General features: G+C 42.3%; 1 protein-coding gene across 1 annotated transcript in view; it reads left to right on the top strand.

Annotated features, from left to right (window-relative positions):
• The first annotated feature begins 1415 nt into the window (after positions 1–1415).
• Positions 1416–20116, top strand: part of slc1a9 (solute carrier family 1 member 9) — a 30636-nt gene continuing 11935 nt past the window's right edge. Inside the window, 6 exon segments of the mRNA XM_061700806.1 lie at positions 1416–1431; positions 1555–1661; positions 15098–15256; positions 16210–16362; positions 18102–18358; positions 18451–18556. Coding sequence (XP_061556790.1) covers positions 15103–15256; positions 16210–16362; positions 18102–18358; positions 18451–18556 — 670 coding nt within the window. The 5' untranslated portion in view covers positions 1416–1431; positions 1555–1661; positions 15098–15102.

Here is a 20116-nt window from a genome sequence, read left to right as displayed (position 1 = left end):
TTGACTTGGGAGCCATTGCATTCCGATCACGGCGATGAAAATGTAGTTGACCAGCGTGCGTTCATATGTTCATACTACTGAACGTGTTTATTGAAGTGTCACCTTAAAAATGTCATCTGTTCTGTCGCCTCTGTGATAAAGCTGTTTGCACTGTTTTTAAAATTGAGACCACAGCATATGAAACAACCTTTAATCTAATGGCAATTGTCCAGAGTCAGAGCTTCTAAATAAATTAACAAACCCAACTGAGTGATTTAATTGAAGTAGACACAGGAGGAATCCAGATTTTGTTCACATTACTTTTTTTTTTAAGTCATATATTATTTCCCTAATTATGATTTTTTTTTTATTACCACTCCAATATATGTTGTAACTGGAGCGAGCTTGTATGACTTGACTTAAACCAAGTAATGACTTCACTCGACTTGAAATTTAGTGACGACTTGACTTGCTTAATTCTTTTCCCACAGTGACTTGGGACTTGCTCGAGACGGGGCGGCTGCGGATCAGTAGGTGGAGCAGGTTGTCCATTGTCCGAAGGGTCACATTTTTCGGGGCCAACTGGTTAGCACATGGCGGCGCGGTGTTCGACGGGTCAGCACATCTGCCTCACAGTTCTGAGGACCCGGGTTAAAATCTGGCCTTGCCTGACTAAGGTTTGCATGTTCTCCACGCCGTGCCTGCGTGGGTTTTCTCCAAGTACTCCGGTTTCCTCCCACTTCCTAAAAAAAAGCATGGTAGGTTAATTGAAAATTCTTAAATTTCCCAAATGTATGAATGTGAGCGCGATTGCTTGTATGTATATATGTGCCCCGCGATTGGCTGGCGACTAGTTCAGGGTGTACCCCGCTTCTCGCCCAGAGTCAGCTGTGATAGGCACCAGCACGCCCATGATCCATGTGAGGATAAGCGGTACAGAAAATCGATCTATATTCACAATTATTATTCCACTCCTACGGATAAATGTCTCCCATGTCCGAAACAGCCATGCATAAAGTCCTGTTTTAAAAAAAAACGTATTAATGATTTAAAAATGTCAATATTCATAGCGAAGGCAAATTTATCATTAACAGTCAAGACAGCTTGAGTGAAAAAGAAGCACTTTTTATAAAATTCAGTGGGCCATGTCCCTACCGTTATTGATCAAATTACATGAAAATTACCCTTACAGGTAAAAATGGTAAAATTAGATTATTTTCATGAAAGACAATGGTTTGCTTGACATAAATGTGGATGAAAAACTAGTGTGACCATTATGAGAGAACCTGACAAAATGAAGCTGTTACTACTGTGCGGAGTCACACTGCCCCCCTGTGGACGGGAGGATAAGCCCCCTATTGACACCCTATAAAGTCCTTTCTTTTTCACATACGTCCGAAGCAATCTTTTCCCCCGATCAGCATCCAGGATGTGGCCGGTGGTAGCGAGGAGGTGAGTAACGGTTGGCGGGATTGTGGTGGTGGGGGGGTGAGGAGGGAGGGGATTGGGGCTTGGTGATGGGGTTTACTCCCACGGACCAAGCTGTCATTGTGTATAATCTGCAAATTTCCTCAGATGACGCAAAGACTGTGACTTTGCCTCTCTTCGTCATCGCCACATCCCGTTCTCTTCATCTCCCAATGCCTCGCTCTTGTCGGACGGGAGACAGCGACGCTCAGCAGGTAAGCTTCCGGATTTGCGGCCGCCCTACCTGTCCCCGAACCATCCTTCCCATTTTAAGTCAAACCGCTTCGAGCATTTTTTTTTTATTTCATTTGATTCATTTTCAAGGCTTAGTCTTTGAATGTCAGTGGCTGTTTTCTATGTTTTTCAACTTTTTAAATGAAACATTTGTTTCCCAGTAGCTTCCCTGGTAGAAAGTCTGCATTTACTAATAATATAATATAATTTTCTACCCAGTAGAAAAGACATTTCCTACTGTTTGACGGGGTAGAAAGTGGAAGTTTACAGTTTACTAAGTACAAGGTGAAGTTTGCAAGTAGTTTACCTGCTAAAAGGTGAACACAAATGGTTTACCAGGTAAATGGGACGTTTATGAGGGGTTTAGATCGGTAGCTTTTCATTGTAGTTTACCCGATCGAGGCAAAGTTTATTTGTGCTTTACCAGGTAGAAGGTGACTAGTGATTTATCCAGTAGAAGGAGAAGTTTACCAGTAAGAAGGCAACGTTTAGTAGTAGGTTAACAAGTAGAAGGTGAAGTTTGCTAAAATGTTATCTCGTAAAAAACTGACGTTTATCAGCAGTATAGAAGGTAAAGGTTACTAGTTGTTAAGTCTGTAGATGGGTCTAGATTTTGTAGCAGGTAGGTCAGTGGAACGTAAAGTTGAATGTGCCGTTTAATAGTGGTTTACACAGTAGAAGATGAAGTTTACTAGTATTTAAGACAGTATAAGGTAAAGTCAGAAGTTTATTCATGGTGTACCTGGTAGAAGGTAAACCTTACCATGGTTGGCGGAATAGACCGGGTAGAAGGTGAACTTTATCAGGAGCTTACTAGGTAGAGGTTGAAGTTCACTAGTATTTTACCTGGTCAAAGGTGACATTCATAAGATGTACACAATGTAAGGTTTACTGATAGTTCAGCCTGTTTTTGGTAAAGTTTACTACAACCCCAATTCCAATGAAGTTGTGACCTTGTGTCAAACATATAAAAACAGAATACAATGATTTGCAAATCATGTTCAACCTAGATTTAATTGAATACACTACAAAGACAAGATATTTAATGTTCAAACTGATAAACTTTGTTTTTAGCAAATAATCATTAACTTAGAATTTTATGGCTGCAACAGGTTCCAAAAAAGCTGGGACAGGTGACAAAAAAGACTGAGAAAGTTGAGGAATGCTCATCAAACATCTGTTTGGAACATCCCACAGGTGAACAGGCTAATTGGGAACAGTTAGGTGCTATGATTGGGTATAAAACGAGCTTACCTGAATTGCTCAGTCATTCACAAGCAAAGATGGGGCGAGGTTCATCTCTTTGTGAACAAGTGTGTGAGAGAATAGTCAAACAGTTTAAGGACAATGTTCCTCAACATACAATTGCAAGGAATTTAGGGATTTCATCATCCACGGTCCATAATATCATCAAAAGGTTCAGAGAATGTGGAGAAATCACTGCATGTAAGCGGCAAGGCCGAAAACCAACATTGAATGCCCGTGACCTTCGATCCCTCAGGCGACACTGCATCAAAAACCGACATCAATGTGTAAAGGATATCACCACAGGGGCTCAGGAACACTTCAGAAAATCAAGGTCAGTAAATACAGTTCGGCGCTACACCCGTAAGTGCAACTTGAAACTCTACTATGCAAAGCAAAAGCCATTTATCAACAACACACAGAAACGCCGCCGGCTTCTCTGGCCCCGAGCTCATCTAAGATGGACCGATGCAAAGTGGAAAAGTGTTCTGTGGTCCGACGAGTCCACATTTCAAATTGTTTTTGGAAATTGTGGACGTCGTGTCCTCCGGGCCTAAGAGGAAAAGAACCATCCGGACTGTTATGGACGCAAAGTTCAAAAGCCAGCATCTGTGATGGTATGGGGCTGTGTTACTGCCAATGGCGTGGGTAACTTACACATCTGTAAAGGCACCGTTAATGCTGAAAGGTACATACAGGTTTTGGAGAAACATATGCTGCCATCCAAGCAACGTCGTTTTCATGGACGCCCCTGCTTATTTCAGCAAGACAATGCCAAACCACATTCTGCACGTTACAACACCGTGGCTTCATAGTAAAAGAGTGCGGGTACTAGACTGGCCTGCCTGCAGTCCAGACCGGTCTCCCATTGAAAATGTGTGGCGCAGTATGAAGCGTAAAATACGACAACGGAGACCCCGGACTGTTGAACGGCTGAAGCTGTACATCGAGCAAGAATGGGAAAGAATTCCACCTACAAAGCTTCAACAATTAGTGTCCTCCGTTCCCAAACGTTTAATGAATGTTGTTAAAAGAAAAGGTGATTTAATACAGTGGTAAACATGAGCCTGTCCCAGCTTTCTTGGAACGTGTTGCAGCCATAAAATTCTAAATTCATGATTATTTGCTAAACACAAGTTTATCAGTTTGAACATTAAATACCTTGTCTTTGTAGTGTATTCAATTAAATATAGGTTGAACATGATTTGCAATTCATTGTATTCTGTTTTTATTTATGTTTAACACAATGTCCCAACTTCATTGGAATTCGGGTTGTAGTAGTTAACGCCATAGAATGTAAAGTTCATGAGTAGTTAAGGCGGTACAGCTAAAATGTATTAGTAGTTTACCCGATACAAGGTCAAGTCTACGAGCGGTATACACGATAAATGGGAAAGTTTATAGTAATTCAGATAGTAGAAGGTAAACATTACTTGTAGCTCACCCGGTAATTAGTGAAGTTTACTTACTCCTAGTTTACCTGGTAGAGGTTTACGAGTAGTTTACCCGGTCAAAGGTGAATTGTACGAGTAGTTTACACGGTCAAAGGTGATGTTGACAAAATGCATGTAATCTGCCATCAACACATTTGAGATCAAGGAGTGGCCAAGAAACCTGGTGGCCAAATGAGGATTTATAGCAATCTGCATGAAATGAGATCCCGATGCACTGTGCGCGGGTGTGTGTGTGTGTGTGTGTGTGTGCGTGCGTGTTTGTGTGTGCGGGGACAGCGAAAATAAAATGAAGAAAAGTGAAAGGAGGGCTTATAAATGGCAGCTCTTCGCAAGGGTGACGAGAGCAGATGTGATTGACGGACTGTTCTTAAAAACGTCAAACAACAGATTAATGCGCACAGATTAACATCCCGGAGTGGGGAGGGGAAGGGCTGCACGCACACACACACATGTGTAGAGATGGGGTGTCAGGATACCCAATTCTCTTATTTTTCTTCGTCTCATGTAGTTTTCTTATTTTTGTCACCATTCTCGTTAAATAATGTGTTAACTGGTCACCATAATCACCTCTGCCAAGGAGCCTTTGTCATTTGGTTGTTCGTTAGCAGCATTGAGCAGGAACTACAATTGGAAAAACCATAAATAAACGAAGTCGAGAATTGTCCCTTTTAAAAAAAATTTAATTAACAAACATTTTGACTTGCGTCGCGTTATTTATTTATTGATAAGTAAACGTAGAGCAGCTCACATTGTCCTTTTGAGCTCTTGTGTAGTACCGTTGTGATTGTTTCTCCTAACATTGAGCACTGAACCCTGATCATTCTACAGTTTGCTACGTAATACAGTGCGTTTTGTTCTAGCTGACTCTGGGTCAGTCGTACCCGTTAACCCTTCTGTTGTGTTAAAGAAATGTTCACAAGTCAATGTTATCCACCCCTTGTTCATGTTATCGCATCAATATTTAGTGCAACTACCAGAATCACTCACTCATTTTTTCATAAAAATGTATTTTGGGGTGAACATTGGAAAATAAAAATGTAATGTTATAGGATTGTATGAATTAGACATGTCTGCTCCCTTTTTATTTATTTTTTTTTAAACTAAATTTACAATACTGAGTAAATGAAAAAAAACATTTTAAAAAAACATAGTATCAGTTTTTCCAGTTTTATTTTTACATTTCTAACAGATTTATTTTAGTTTTAAACTTCAAAAACAGGTCAATTTGACCACATCAGGAGCGTGAAATTAATACTTCTCTGACAGTGTCAAAAATGTATTAGTTTTGTTTAAAATAGTGCTTAATATAGATGAAATATAATGGGAATATTTTTTTAAATATAAGTACAATTTTAAAAATAACAAATTCGAAAGTAATGTTGAAAAAATATATAATAAAAATAAGTTTCATCAAAATGTATTTCAAATGGTTCAAACTGAGTGTTTAAAGCAGCACTCTCCCATTATAGGCCCAGAAAGAAAGAAAAAATCACTTTTAAAAGCACATTTTACTTATTTTAACAGATGGCACTCAGGGTTGGTGTAACGAAATTACACTTCCATTTTAGGAAAAAATGTCAGGTGGGATACACTGAGGGTTGTCTACCACAGGCAAAAGTACAGCTCTTGCATCTCTCGCTCTCGTACGTGCTGTACCTAATGATGTGGCCTGTCAGTGCTCTCTTATGCCAAAAAAAAAAAAATCCACTACAAAAACAAGCAATGTAGAAAGTTATTATTTTAATGGAGCCTCTGGTGCTTTTCATATCAGCTGGGACATCTGAGCAAGTTTTGTATTGCATCTCCCTCCATGGGGGGGGGACGGAGCAGTGGCATAGGGTGGTGGCGGTGGGTTGTGGGGGGTTTGGATTATATGTCCATCCCTTTACAAATCTCACACCAAACAATCAACTGTTGCAAGTAATCCCCTGGGACACACAGACACCGAACACTCACCACACATGCACACACACAATACTATACTGTCGTTCAATATGTATTTACACGATCCTCATTTGTTCCATTCATGCGTGGAGCGGCTGCCTGACGTGAACGTCTGCGATTGTCACCCAGCCTTCGCAAATCAGATTTGACGTCATCGCGCTGTCATCAAAATATAAATGGGGAAACTGTACAAGTCGTTGACCTGGTACTTTACCCGGTAGGAGGTCAAGTTTGAAGTATGCGTTGTGAGGGGCATCCCACTCTTGAGTTCAGATGATAGAAGGCAAAGTTTACAAACGGTTTATCTGGTAGAAGATTAAGTTTACTCGTAGTTTACTGGGTAGAAGACAAAGTATACTCATAGCGTACCCAATAGAAGCTAAAGTCGACTACTTGTAGTGTGCATCGTGAGTGGCGTCCCGCTCTGAGAAAAATTTACTTGTGGTTTACATGGTAGAAAGCGAAATGTACTAATGTAGTAGTTTGCCTGGTAGAAAGCAACATTTTCTAGTGGTTTACCTGGTAGAAGCTCAAGGTTGCCAGTAGTTTACCCAGTAGAAGGTAAAGATTACTATTTGTAGTGTGCATTGTGAGGGGTCTCACGCTCTGAGAAAGGTAAGGTTTACCTTACTAAGTTTACTCGGTAGAAGCTGAAGTTTACTACAATAGTAGTTTACCTGGTAGATGGTAAAGTTGACTGTTTGTAGTATGCGTTGTAAGTAGCGTCCCGCTCTGACGTCATTTTCATTGGAGCTCGATTACAGTAATCAAAGGGCACCGTGGTGAGGGATTATCCTGCGCTGTCATCGCTCGTTGTCGTGGAAACGTCGGCGATTAACAAATTGTGTCCTAAGAACAACGTCCACCAGCCCAGATGGAGATTGTGACGCTTGTCACGCTTGGCCCTCCCACTTGCCACCACTGCTACCGTCGTCACGCATGGGAGTTTACATCGAGGGGGGGTGGGTGATCCTTGTTTAACCTTTGGGTAACTTTCCTGGAGCTTTTTTTGGAGATGCTCTGTATGTTTGGTTGTCTCGAATTTTAACAGGTAGAAGGCAAAGTTGACTAGTAGTTGGCCTTATTGAAGGTGAAGTTTAGTTTATCTGATAAAAGATTAATTTTAGTAGTTTACCTGGTAGAACGTGAATATTACCAGTAGCTTGCTCGGTAGAAAGTAAAGCGTACTAATGGTTTACCCAGAAGAAGGTGAATGTTACTAGTAGCTTACTCTGTAGAAGGTAAATTTTGCCAGTGGTTTACCCAGTGGAGGTTAAGTTCACGAGTAGCTTATTCGGTAGAAGGTAAGGTAAGGTTTTGATACGGTAGATCATAATATACTGCTGAACAGGTTGGAAACGTGGGTAGGACTAAATGGAACAGTCCTTAAATGGTTCAGGTCCTACCTGGAGGAAAGGAGTTATTTTGTAACCCTTGGAAGTGTTCAATCTCATCGAATGGCAATGACCTATGGGGTCCCTCAAGGGTCAGTACTTGGACCCCTCCTGTTCAGCCTGTATATGCTGTCCTTGGGTCAAATTCTTCGGAACTTTAATTTTGGCTATTATAGCTATGCAGATGACACACAGTTATATCTAGCAGTGTCTCCAGATGACTACAGTTCTATTGAGATGTGTTACTGTCTAAAACAGATTAAAAAAATTAAATGAGCCAAAATTATCTTCAATTAAACCACAACAAAACTGAGATCATTGTTTTTGGCAATAAACAAAAGAGGATTGCTGTTAGTAAATACCTGGAGTCACTCTCTTTAAAAACCAAAGACTAAGTCCGAAACCTTGGTGTACTGATAGAGTCTGACCTGACTTTCAACAGTCATATTAAATCAATTACTAAAACTGCCTTCTACCATATGAAGAACATATCCAGAGTGAAGGCTTGCATGTCCCAAGCAGACCAGGAGAAGCTCATCCATGCTTTTATCCAAGTAAACTTGACTATTGTAATGGTCTTCTGACTAGGCTCCCCAAAAAGAGCATTAAACAGCTGCAGCTCATTCAGAATGCTGCAGCTTGGGTTCTGACCAGAACAAAGAGGTCAGAGCATATTACTCCAATTCTAAAGTCTTGACACTGGCTCCCAGTCAGCTTTAGTATAGATTTTAAAGTTCTGCTACTGGTCTATAAATCACAAAATGGTTTAGGTCCTGAATACATGAAAGAAATGCTAATGGGATATAAACCCGGTCGGGCTCTGAGATCGACAGACTCAGGTAAAATCGTGGAGCACAGAGTCCAAAGCAAACATGGTGAAGCAGCATTTAGCTATTATGCTGCACACAAATGGAATAAGTTGCCAACAGAAGTGACCTCAGCCCCAAGTGTGAATGTTTTTAAGTCCAGATAACATTTACTAGTAGTTTACCATGTGCTGTAGAAGGTGAATCCTACTCATAGTGTACTCTGCAAAAAGTAAGGTTTACTTGTGGTGTATCCAATGGTAGGTGATATTTACTTTTACTTTTATGTTTACCCGGTAGAAGGTGAAAGGACTAGTAGTTTAGCCAGGATAAGTGAGGTTTACGAGTGTTTTAGGTAGGTCAATTTTACTAGTGGTTTACCAAGTAGAATGGGACGTCTACTAGTAGTTTACCTGGTAGGAGGTGAAGTTAGCAAGGTAATTTTTTTTACCTGGCAAAACGTGGTGTTGACTATTAGTTTACCTGATAGAAGGTGAACTTTCTTCTCAGTGTACCGGTAGAAAGCAAAGTTTACGAGAAGTCTACGAATATTCTACCTTGTACAAGGCGAAGTTTTATGTTAGTTCATCCACTAAAAGGTGAAACATGCTAGGTGTTTACCTGGTAGAAGGTGAATTTTACTCGTAGATTATTCGGTATATGGTTAAGTTTAATAGTGGTTTACCTAATAGAAGGTGAGGTTTACCAAATAAAAGTAGAACTTTACAAGTAGTTTACATGGTAGATGGTTAGGTTTCATAGTGGTTTACCTAATAGAAGGTGAAATCTAGTAGTTTACTTGATAGACCGTGAATTTTACTAGGTTTACTCAGTATAAGGTTCATTTGAATGGTTTACTTCTTAGAAGGTTGAGTCTACTAATAGTTGACCCTTTTAGAAGGTCAGGTTTACACATCCATCCATCCATTTTCTTTACCCCTTACCCTCACTAGGGTCACGGGAGCCTATCCCAGCTATCGTCGGGCAGGAGGTGGGGTACACCCTGAACTGGTCCACAGAACTGTGAGGCAGATGTGCTAACCAGTCGTCCACCGTGCCGGCGAGGTTTACACAATAAATGTTAAATTTTGCTCGTTGTTGACTCGATAGGTTACGTTTGCAAGTGGTTTACCCATTAGAAGATTAAGTCTATTTGTAGGTTACCTGGTAGAAGGTCTAGTAGGACTAGAAGTTTAACTGGTAGCCAGGGAAATCAAAAAGATAATTCACAGCAAAAGATGACTTGTAGTTTACCCAGTAGAGGCTGATGTTTACTAGTAGTTTACCTGGTAGAAAGTAATGTATACTAGTGGAATATCCAGTTGAAGGTGACATTTACTAGTAGTTTACCTGGTATGAGGTGAGGTTTCACAGGTAAAGTATACTGTGTTTTACCAGGTAGAAGCTGACATTTACTAGTAGGTAACCTGGTAGAAGGTGACATTTACTCGTAGTTTGCTCAGCTGAAGCTAAAATGTAATAGTCATACACCACTAACTACTTCTACCATTACCATAAATGATTTTTACTCTTGATATGTACACTACACAAAATTCTGCACCTGGTGCAACCACCACCCTGCCCCCATTTACTATGCCACTGCTATGCCCCCATTCAGTCTCTTACTATTGGACTCTTCCTCCTGGTCTTCCGTCATACGAATGTGTTTACGTCTAAAAAGTTCACTTCCAGTCAGACCAACTGAATATTTCCACGCAAGTGTATCGAGGGACTGCACAAATCCAGGTTCTTACGTCTCTGCTCGGCTATGATCTCGTCTTGTGTTTCATTGTCCCAAAGCAATCTCCACAAACTCCACAAATGTCTCCTTTAAGGGATTTCCCAGTGGCCCACCTGGCAGATGAGGATAACCACCTGTGCGATTTTGGCGCTGACATCCAGGATTTTCTGTAAGCTGCCCGGTCCGATGGTGCTCTGAACCCTCTGACCGCCGTGGCTCCTGTTTTTTATTAGCCGCGCTAAGCTGTAATGTGACGCAACGAGGCCAGTGCTCTGCCAGGCCAGACCTCGTTCTCCTGTTACTCTTATCCTCTGGTCAGCATCTGTTTCCCGTGGTCCCGTAAAGTATAATTAAGTACTTTTCAGGCAAAAAAGGGTGGGCTGCAGGCTTTCAGGGTTCCTCTGAGACTGGTGAGGCTTCACCTTGAAACTGCTCTGACATTTCCTGGAGGGGCAAATAATCTGCCTGCTGGGGGAACCAAAAGATTTGCTAAACAGGTTGACGTCTTTAAACATGTCCTTGTAGTTCAATCGTCAAAACCTCCACCCTCCAGTTTGTCTGGATTCTTCTTTTGTTCTCCAACATTAGGACAACAAGCTTTGCGTTGTGTTGGAACAGTGACGACAGTTTCTTTTTTGTATTGAAAACATTTAGTTTTTACACCCAAAGATGAATATGAGGCGAGCTAAACATTTCAGCTTTTATTTAAGGATGTTCACAGGACATCTGGATCGGATACACTACTTACAAGATAGTAGCTTCTGCTGCAACACAACCAAAAGTGTTGGAGCGTGTGTTATGTTGCCCAAGTGTGTCCTCTGATTGCAAAAATTACATTTCATCGCTGTTTGGCAGAATCCTCACATTTGCAAAATCACAACTGTTCAGGAAATTTACAAAACGCCATCTTACTTGACTTACCAAACACTGTATCGTTCAAGTTGGTATTATACCTCATATTGCTATCATATGCCGTTGCACACCAACATCAACAACGCTACCCCAAAATCAAGTTCACTCGCTGATTTAATATGCAAAAGAATCACTAATTTATTACGCTGGCCATGAATAAAGTGGTCACCTGCCAGCCGTCCTCTTCAAAGTCCGTGCTCTCGCCGACCCCTAACTCGCCGAAATAGCGTTAAAAAAAATACAAAGTTGTTCCGGCATTACCACGTTACTGGCAACCTTTTATTGCTCAGTGACTGTATTTTTTGATGTCTTTATTTCTCAATCGTATTCTCTGTCAATCGACTGTCTGTTGTCGTAGTAGAGCGGCTCCAACTACCGGAAACAAATTCCTTGCGTGTTTTTGACATACTTGGCAAATAAAGTTGATTCTGATTCTGATTCTGATGAATGTGCATGCACTTGCCTTTGTGGCTGACCAGTTCCTTGCACTGAAACATTGCAGCGATCCATTTTGAACAAAACAGGCTCTCTATCTGACCTAACTATTTTTACTCATTATTGTCTCAAAAAAAAAACCTCCAGACGTTCAATCTTGATGCGACATAATGTCGACGGGCTCCCGCAGACAGTTGATCGTTCATGAAAGTTTATAAATTTGTTCTCAATCTATTTTCAACCCTTTCGATTGGTTAGTAATGCATAAAACTAGCAGACGACATGGGGACAGACCAATTGTATCATTTTTGGAAAAATATGAAATGGACCATGTTTGACATGCAAAGTTTCACGATTTCATGATTCATTAGTAACCAACTGATAACCATGTGTCTTAACTGAAGCTAACATACATGTTTTTGGAATGTGGGAGGAAGCCGGAGTGCCCGGAGAAAACCCACGCAGGCACGGGGAGAACATGCAAACTCCACATGCCGAAATGAGCCGAAATTCAAACCTAGAAAACTTGAGAATTGTGAGCCAGATGTGCATCCTTAAAGATTCTCAATTAGACAGAATAATGTACACAATAGATTTTCTTTTTAGGGATTAGTTTGCCTTGTTTTTAGGAAACAAAGGATGCAGACAAGTGCAAGAGTTAACAGTTATGATATAATGTATACAGGATATAATTCACATTCACAACTACGGGCAATTTAAAGTCGTCAACCAACCTACCACACATGTTTTTGGGATGTGGGAGGAAACCGGAGTACTCGGAGAAAACCCACCCAGGCACGGGGAGAACATGCAAACTCCACACAGGCGGCTGGAACCAATTAATGGTATTTCCATTCATTTCAGTGGGGAAAGATGTTTTGAGTTATATATGTGGTCACATTATTAATTTAACTCATTTCTCAAGGCGCCACTGCATTTTACAGAAAATGTTATGACACTAATTCTCACGTTTGCTCAATGCTGTTTCAGCTGAGTTTGACGTACCGCCGCAAGTATACCGCTAGGTGCGTCCTCCACTTGCCAGAGGCTGAGCAGCACTGTATTTGTTTACAGGGTAGCGATAAGCCTGATACATTCGCCGCTAATGGGTTACCACACAGAGTTTCGTCTGAAAAGATACGGACAGTAGAGACGATAAATCTTTCTCCTGTGCGACCTCTTTGCAACTGCGTTGTCCGGCAAACAATATCGCAGCGAAGAATGACATAAGGATGGAAAAGAGGATTTGTGAAGACTACAACAGAGGAGCCCCCCCTCCCGCCCCACTCCTCTCCTGGCCTCACATTTGACGCGAGGATTACATCCATGTTGTTCAAACTGGCCGGGAGGTTCGCCGTCTCAACATTGGACATCACTCTGACGGGGGTCAGAGGATTAGCGCTTGAGGTCGACAGGTAATGTTGTTTTTGTGTCAGTGTTCGTCCCGTCTGATGGATTATACTCAGTTTGGAAAGGGCACAGTCGTAGCCGTGACGTACACTTGGCTCGTGGCGCTGCTCTCCAGATGTGTTTACATGAGATGGTGGGAGTCGGAAATGTAGACAGGGGATGCGCTTACAATCGGAGCTTTTGTTGCGTTGGAGGCCGTGAGAATGTTGGGAGGGAAATGTGTTCCGTAACAATCCTGCGTTGAACCACGGGAATTGAAATAAGTCGGTCAATGACTAGAAATGCTTGCAGAAGACCAATTAAATGGTCTATAATACTAAAGTGCGGGTGGGAACTGTCGAGTAACACACAATACAGTACAATGTTCAGATATTTTGCCACCAATGACTGAAATAATATTTTGGGGAAAAAACATGTACATGTATCGGGATTCTAAAGAAGACTTCTTTAAACAGTATCTTCCATATATGTCACACATAACAAAATTAACAAATATAAATGTATGGGTTTCCAGTACAATGACGTTTTAAATGTTTCCGATTAGCATATATTTAGGAGCGGGATTCAGTAGCAATTCACCGGTCGTAGCATATCTCTATGTTGTGCTTTTAACATTACACACTTGGTTTATTAAAGCAAAGTAACAATGATTGGCACCATTTTGTTAACGGATGGAGTCACAGATTACCACATGAAATGATATTATCCGAATATTTTTCCATTGGTGATGATAGCGCAATAAAGAGATTGTGTGATAATCAATTGGGAATCACATTTAGTTTTATTTTAATGGGGTTCGAATTAAACTGTCAAGCATTTCAGAAAAGCATTATCATCAAACAAAACATAACCATAACGAAATTAATGATGGTTGTTGTTCGGTCACGAGTCGTATTTAAAAAAAAATTAAAATAAAACATTTTACAAATTCTGCCAAGGTATGTAAACTTATGAGCGCAACAGTACATATTATGCATGCATACGTAGCCCTGTCATATTGGAATGAACGTGTACTGCTTTTTCATAACCTCTAGATGGCGGCATACATTTATAAAATGGGCAAGTCTTTTTCATGTTCCCCTATACCTATGTATAATGCGCACCATTTATTTTTGGCACTTTTTGGGAGGGAAAAAAATGCGCATTATACATGAGAAATTACGGTAAATGAGCTTGATCGTCGTAAAATGTGGGCACTGCTGCATATGAAAAGTGTTTCAATTGCAGCTGTGCCCAGAAGTTGATTCTCACATTCAGGAGGAGCAGTGTGGTTTTTGTCTTGGCCGTGGAACAGAGTACCAGCTGTACACCCTCGGCAGGGTCCTCAAGGTTGTATGGGAGTTCGCCCAACTAGTCGACATGTATTTTGTGGACTTGGAGAAGGCGTTCGACCCTGTCCCTCTGGGAGTCCTGTGGGGGTTGCTTCGGGAGTATGGGGTGCTAAGCCCCCTGATATGGGCTGTTCGGTCCCCGTACGACCAGTGTCAGAGTTTGGGCCGCATTGCCGGCAGTAAGTCGGACTCGCTTCCGGTGAGGGTTGGACTCCGCCAAGTCTGCACGTCCCACAGAGAGGAGACCCCGGGGACGACCCAGGATTCGCTGGAGAGACTACGTCTCTCGGCTTGCCTGGGAACGCCTCAGGATCCCCTCGGAAGAGCTGGAGGTAGTGGCTGGGGAGAGGGAAGTCTGGGCTTCCCTGCTAAAGCTACTGCCCCCGCGACCTCGGACAAGCGGAAGAAAATGGATGGATAAGATGCAATTTGTGATTGCACTTTGTAATACCACATTTGTTCAGTTAGTCCTTGCTAAAGTAGAATTTCTTTTGTACATTTATTTTTGTAATTATTGGCTATCGTGTATTCTTGTATAAAGATTAATTTAGAACTGAAAACTTTTAACATATTGTTCGTGAAAAAGTAATCAAAATAACATCAGGAATAATCGTGATTGCAATATTTATAAAAATAATCGTGATTATTATTTTGGCTATGATCGTGCAGCCCTACTACCCACTGATGCTAAGGTATATCCCGTATAGGGCCTTAATCACTTGCTTTACTCCCCCCCTGTCCACAGGCAGGATGACAAACCAGGCCACAGTCAACCAGTCCAACGCCAGCAAGCACCAGGCAGGAGATGACACCCGGCAGGATGACAGCACAGAGGTGGGCTACAAAGATGCCGGCCACTGCAGCCGCAACACCCACAACCTCCTGTTGGGCCTCACCGTCATGGGTACGCCCTAATTTCAGCATATCATGTGTTTACCTTTCGTAGTTGGAGCGAGACTCAGTACACCTCACTGAGCTGGTCATTTGGTTGGATCGTTTTCATCGATCAGTGTCGGAAATGTTTCCAATTAAAGCAGTTGCACCTTATGAAAAAGGATTGAGATGGCATTTTATAAAGTATTAGATTTAACTTCAGGGGCAACTATTTTCAATGAAGTTCTATTTTAATGAAACAAATAAAAAATGGACAATACAAATAAATTAAAACGGTATTAATTTAACTTCCGGAGTAACAATTACTTAAAACGGTTTTAGATTCTGTATTATTATTAATGTGCCCTGAGATTGGCTGGCGACCAGTTCAGGGTGTATCCTGCCTCTCGCCCAGAGTCAGCTGAGATAGACGCAAGCACACCCGCGACCCTCGTGAGGATAAGCGGTACGGAAAATGGATGGATGGATGATTATTAATGGTGTTAGATTAAAATGTTTTTAAGTCATTTTAATATTAATCTTCAGGATTGAATTATTCAAATTACATTTAATGAAATCGTTTTCAAAATATGAATTAATTAAACTTGTATTTATTTATTTGAATAGTAATTTTTTTAAATTATTAATATTATTTTTTTTATTTGAATACATTTGAATAAATTATTTGAATAAAATTAAAATCAAATAATCTTTTTTTAAAACATTTAAGTGTAGTAATTTGACTCATTTTGTTTAAAATTTCCGGTACTTACATTCATTTAAAATCTAATACATTAAGAATAATGAACTAAAATGGCATTAATTATACTATAGGGATGACATTTTTTTTTTTTTTTAATTTAAATGCTATTATTTATTTAAAGAAAATTAAATAAGTTAGCTGTGTCCCAATACGTTTGTCCATCGCAGTGTATGAGATAGTAGTAATAATAATAATAATAATTTGTTGTGATCATGTTTTAGGTGTGGTGATGGGAGCGGTGTTGGGCATGCTGCTGCGCTACATGAAGGTGACGGACAGCTCGGCCCTCACCACGGTCTCCTTCCCTGGAGAGATCCTGATGAGGATGCTTAAGATGCTCATCCTGCCCCTCATCATTTCCAGCCTCATCACAGGTGACACTTTAAGGCTTCTTTATACTCGCGCGGACAGCGACCGCGCCGACGTCACTGCGGCTGTCCCGCGCGTAGTTCGCCTTTATACTCGAGCGCAACCCGCGCGCGCTGTTTTGAAAGTGTGCTGCAGTTCTCCTCCAAGTCGGAGGTGTCGCTGCGGCTGGTATTGGATAGGACACCACAGGGTGGAGTTTCCTCTGCATTGTTTTTTGCCATTTCCGGTAGCCGTTTTTCCTTTCCTTTCAGTAACAAAGAACAAAACAACAATGGCGACCGCGACAGAACAAATGACCAAATGATACGTTTAATTATATTGTACAAATTCATTAAAAGAAAGATTGCTTAAAAATCCAAGATCTAGTGATCCTTGTTACATCCATTCATCCATCCATTTTCTTCCGCTTATCCGAGGTCGGGTCGCGAGGGTAATAGCTTTAGCAGGGAAGCCCAGACTTCCCTCTCCCCAGCCACTTCCTCTCGCTGTTCCGAGGGGATCCCAAAGCGTTCCCAGGCCAGCCGAGAGACGTAGTCTCTCCAGCATGTCCTGGGTCGTCCCCGGGGTCTCCTTCCGGTGGGACGTGCCCGCAGCACCTGACCAGGGAGGCGTCCAGGAGGCATCCTAATCAGATGCCCGAGCCACCTCATCTGGCTCCTCTCAATGCGGAGGAGCAGTGGCTCTACTCTGAGGCCCTCCCGGATGACCAAGCCTCTCACACTATCTGTAAGGGAGAGCCCGGAGACACTACGGAGGAAACTCATTTCGGCCGCTTGTGTCTGGGACTTTGTTCTTTCGGTCACGACCCACAGTTCGTCACCATAGGTGAGGGTTGGTAAATAGATCGACCGGTAATTTGAGAGCTTCGCCTTTTGGTTTAGCTCCTTCTTCACCACAACGGACCGACACAAAGTCCGCATCACTGCAGACGCTGCACCGATCCGCCTGTCGATCTCCCGTTCCATTCTTCTCTCACTCGTGAACAAGACCCCGACTCCTCCACTTGGGGCAGGATCTCATCCCCGACCCGGAGAGGGCACTCCACCCTTTTCCGACTGAGGACCATGGTCTCAGATTTGGAGGTGCTGACTCTCATCACAGCCGCTTCACACTCGGCTGTGAACCGCTCCAGTGAGAGTTTGAGATCACGGCTTGATGAAGCCAACAGAACCACATCATCTGCAAAAAGCAGAGATGCAATACTGAGGCCACCAAACCGGACCCCCTCTACGCCTAGAAATTCTGTCCTGAGCTTTTTAATCACCTCGGTGACCTCAACCCCAGAGATAGGAGAGCCCGCCTCAGAGACCCCAGACTCTGCTTCCTCATAGGAAGGCGTGTCGGTTGAATTGAGGAGGTCTTCGAAGCATTCTCCCCACCGACGTCCTGAGTCGAGGTCAGCACGACCTCATCCTAACTATACACAGTGTTGATGCTACACCGCTTCCCCCTCCTGAGATGCCGGATGGTGGACCAGAATTTCCTCGAAGCTGTCCGGAAGTCCTTCTCCATGGCCTCACCGAACTCCTCTCATGTCTGAATTTTTGCCTCAGCGACCACTTCTTTGTTACAATTGCAGTTAGAAATAACACCCAACTCAGTGCAATGCTGGTTGAATAATAAAACCATTTCAGAGGTTTTAGAGTTGGAGACTATCTGAAATTAGGTGAAGGCGACCACCTACAGATTTTACATGCAGGGAAAAACTTTCCAATTCAAAAATGTCCTCCTGTGTGTGTTTCAGGACTGGCGGGTCTGGACGCGCGCTCCAGTGGCAGGATGGGCAGCAGAGCCATGGTGTACTACATGAGTACGACCATCATCGCCGCCATCCTGGGCGTCATTCTGGTGATCAGCATTCACCCTGGTAACCCCAAGCTCAAGGGGGGCTCCTCTGCCTCTGCCCTCCCAAGGACCCAGGAAGTCAGCAGTTTGGACGCCTTCCTCGACCTCCTCCGCAACCTCTTCCCGGAGAACTTGGTGCAGGCGTGCTTCCAGCAGGTAGCTCCATAGATCGCTGTCTTTCACTTTCTTGTGATGCATTAACTTTTTTTACACTGTGTCATTGTGTGGTTGGTTTATTTTGACTAAAGGTCCAGACCGTGCTGAAACAGGTGGCGGTGGCGGCCACAAACCAAACGAATCCAATCGTAGTCAATAGGAAGAAACTGGAATACAAATGGGGCATGAACGTTCTCGGTGAGAATGAATTGTTTAATTTGCTTGTATACCCACGTTGTTCAGCGACTTAGTCGGTATGTCTTGACTAATCTTTTGACGAATGGAGTCAGTTTGCATGGAGATAGACAGACCCGATAAAACCAAGCTTAATCCTTACAAAAACAGAGGTCTGTAGCATAACTATCAACTAACGTTTATTTCATCTACTGTATATACTGTACTCAAGATAACAGAAGAGCAAGCTGGGCTGATCAAGATGGGCTGAGCATAACGAAAAAAGTTTCAGAAATTACAATCAAAACATAACGCCTTCACTCCCCAATTGTTCACATGGAGGCAAAAAAACTGGGAACCCGAATAATAAAGAAGTACACATTCCAAGGGTAAAAGACTTTTCAGACAGAGAATCAATCAGAGACGGTGTTGGCCAAAGTTTAGAATTTTGCCGTGACAACACAACAAGTTCCAATAGTTAATATGATCACAGCGATCAAATCAGCTATTAGGAAGAACAAACAGAAACCGAAGGGGAACAAATCAGGTTAAGTGTCTGCAGCACTTCCGAATGCCAAAACCCCACCTCCAACCTCTCCCTAGAGGAAAGAAAAGCGTTGACATCATTCAGCAAGGATGAAAACATCACAGTCTTGCCAGCAGATAAGGGAAGATTCACAGTAATCCTTAACACAACAGACTACCATGACAAGATACTTCCACTTCTCAATGATACCAAACTATATGAAAAGACTCAAAAGAGTCCCAACCAGCGGGTACAAGACAAAAATCACTGAGCATCTACAAACGTTGAAGAAGTCATGAACCATCAACCCTGCACTTTATTACCACCTGTATCCACAGGAGACCATTCCTGGCCTTTATGGTCAAAAATATACACCGAAGGAGCACCTTCCAGACCCATTGTCGGCAGCATCAACTCTGTTACTTATAACATTGCTATGTGGCCGACATCTTAGCACCCTTGGTTGGCAATACTACACACCACGTCCAAAACTCAATGTTGATAAGGTCAGAGACCTAAAGCTGGATGAAAACGCAACTATGGTTTCATTCGATGTCTACCTCTTTGTTCATGTGCATTCCAACCCAGGATGCATTGGAAACTGTGAAGCAACGGAAAGAAGAGCTCTGAACCCCTTTAAGGGAACAACTCCAAGTCATTGGTACAGATATGGAGATGACACATGGGTTAAAAGCAAAAGCCAAGAAGTGTAAGCCTTCACCGAGCACATTAACTCAATGGACAATAACATCAAGCTCACGTGAGGATGTCAGACAATAAGTCGCCTTTTTTGGACTCCGTTGCCCACATTGGAGATGACAGGGGCCTCCCTGTTTGAGGTTTATAGAAAGCCCACACACACTGACCAACACCTATTTTTTGACTAACACACAAACTGCGCACAACAACAGAGCTGATAACGTTCCAACCAGTCCACAGGCTAAGGAAAAACAGCACAGACACATGAGGGAGGCCCTCAAAACCTGTGGTTTTCCCAGCTGGTCATTTGTGAAAAGTGCATCTGACAGATGCAACAATATTGTCATTCCGTATCTATC

The sequence above is a fragment of the Phycodurus eques genome, chromosome 16 (genome assembly GCF_024500275.1).
Source record: "Phycodurus eques isolate BA_2022a chromosome 16, UOR_Pequ_1.1, whole genome shotgun sequence".
NCBI lineage: Eukaryota > Metazoa > Chordata > Actinopteri > Syngnathiformes > Syngnathidae > Phycodurus > Phycodurus eques.
This window is presented reverse-complemented; position numbering and strand designations above follow the sequence as displayed.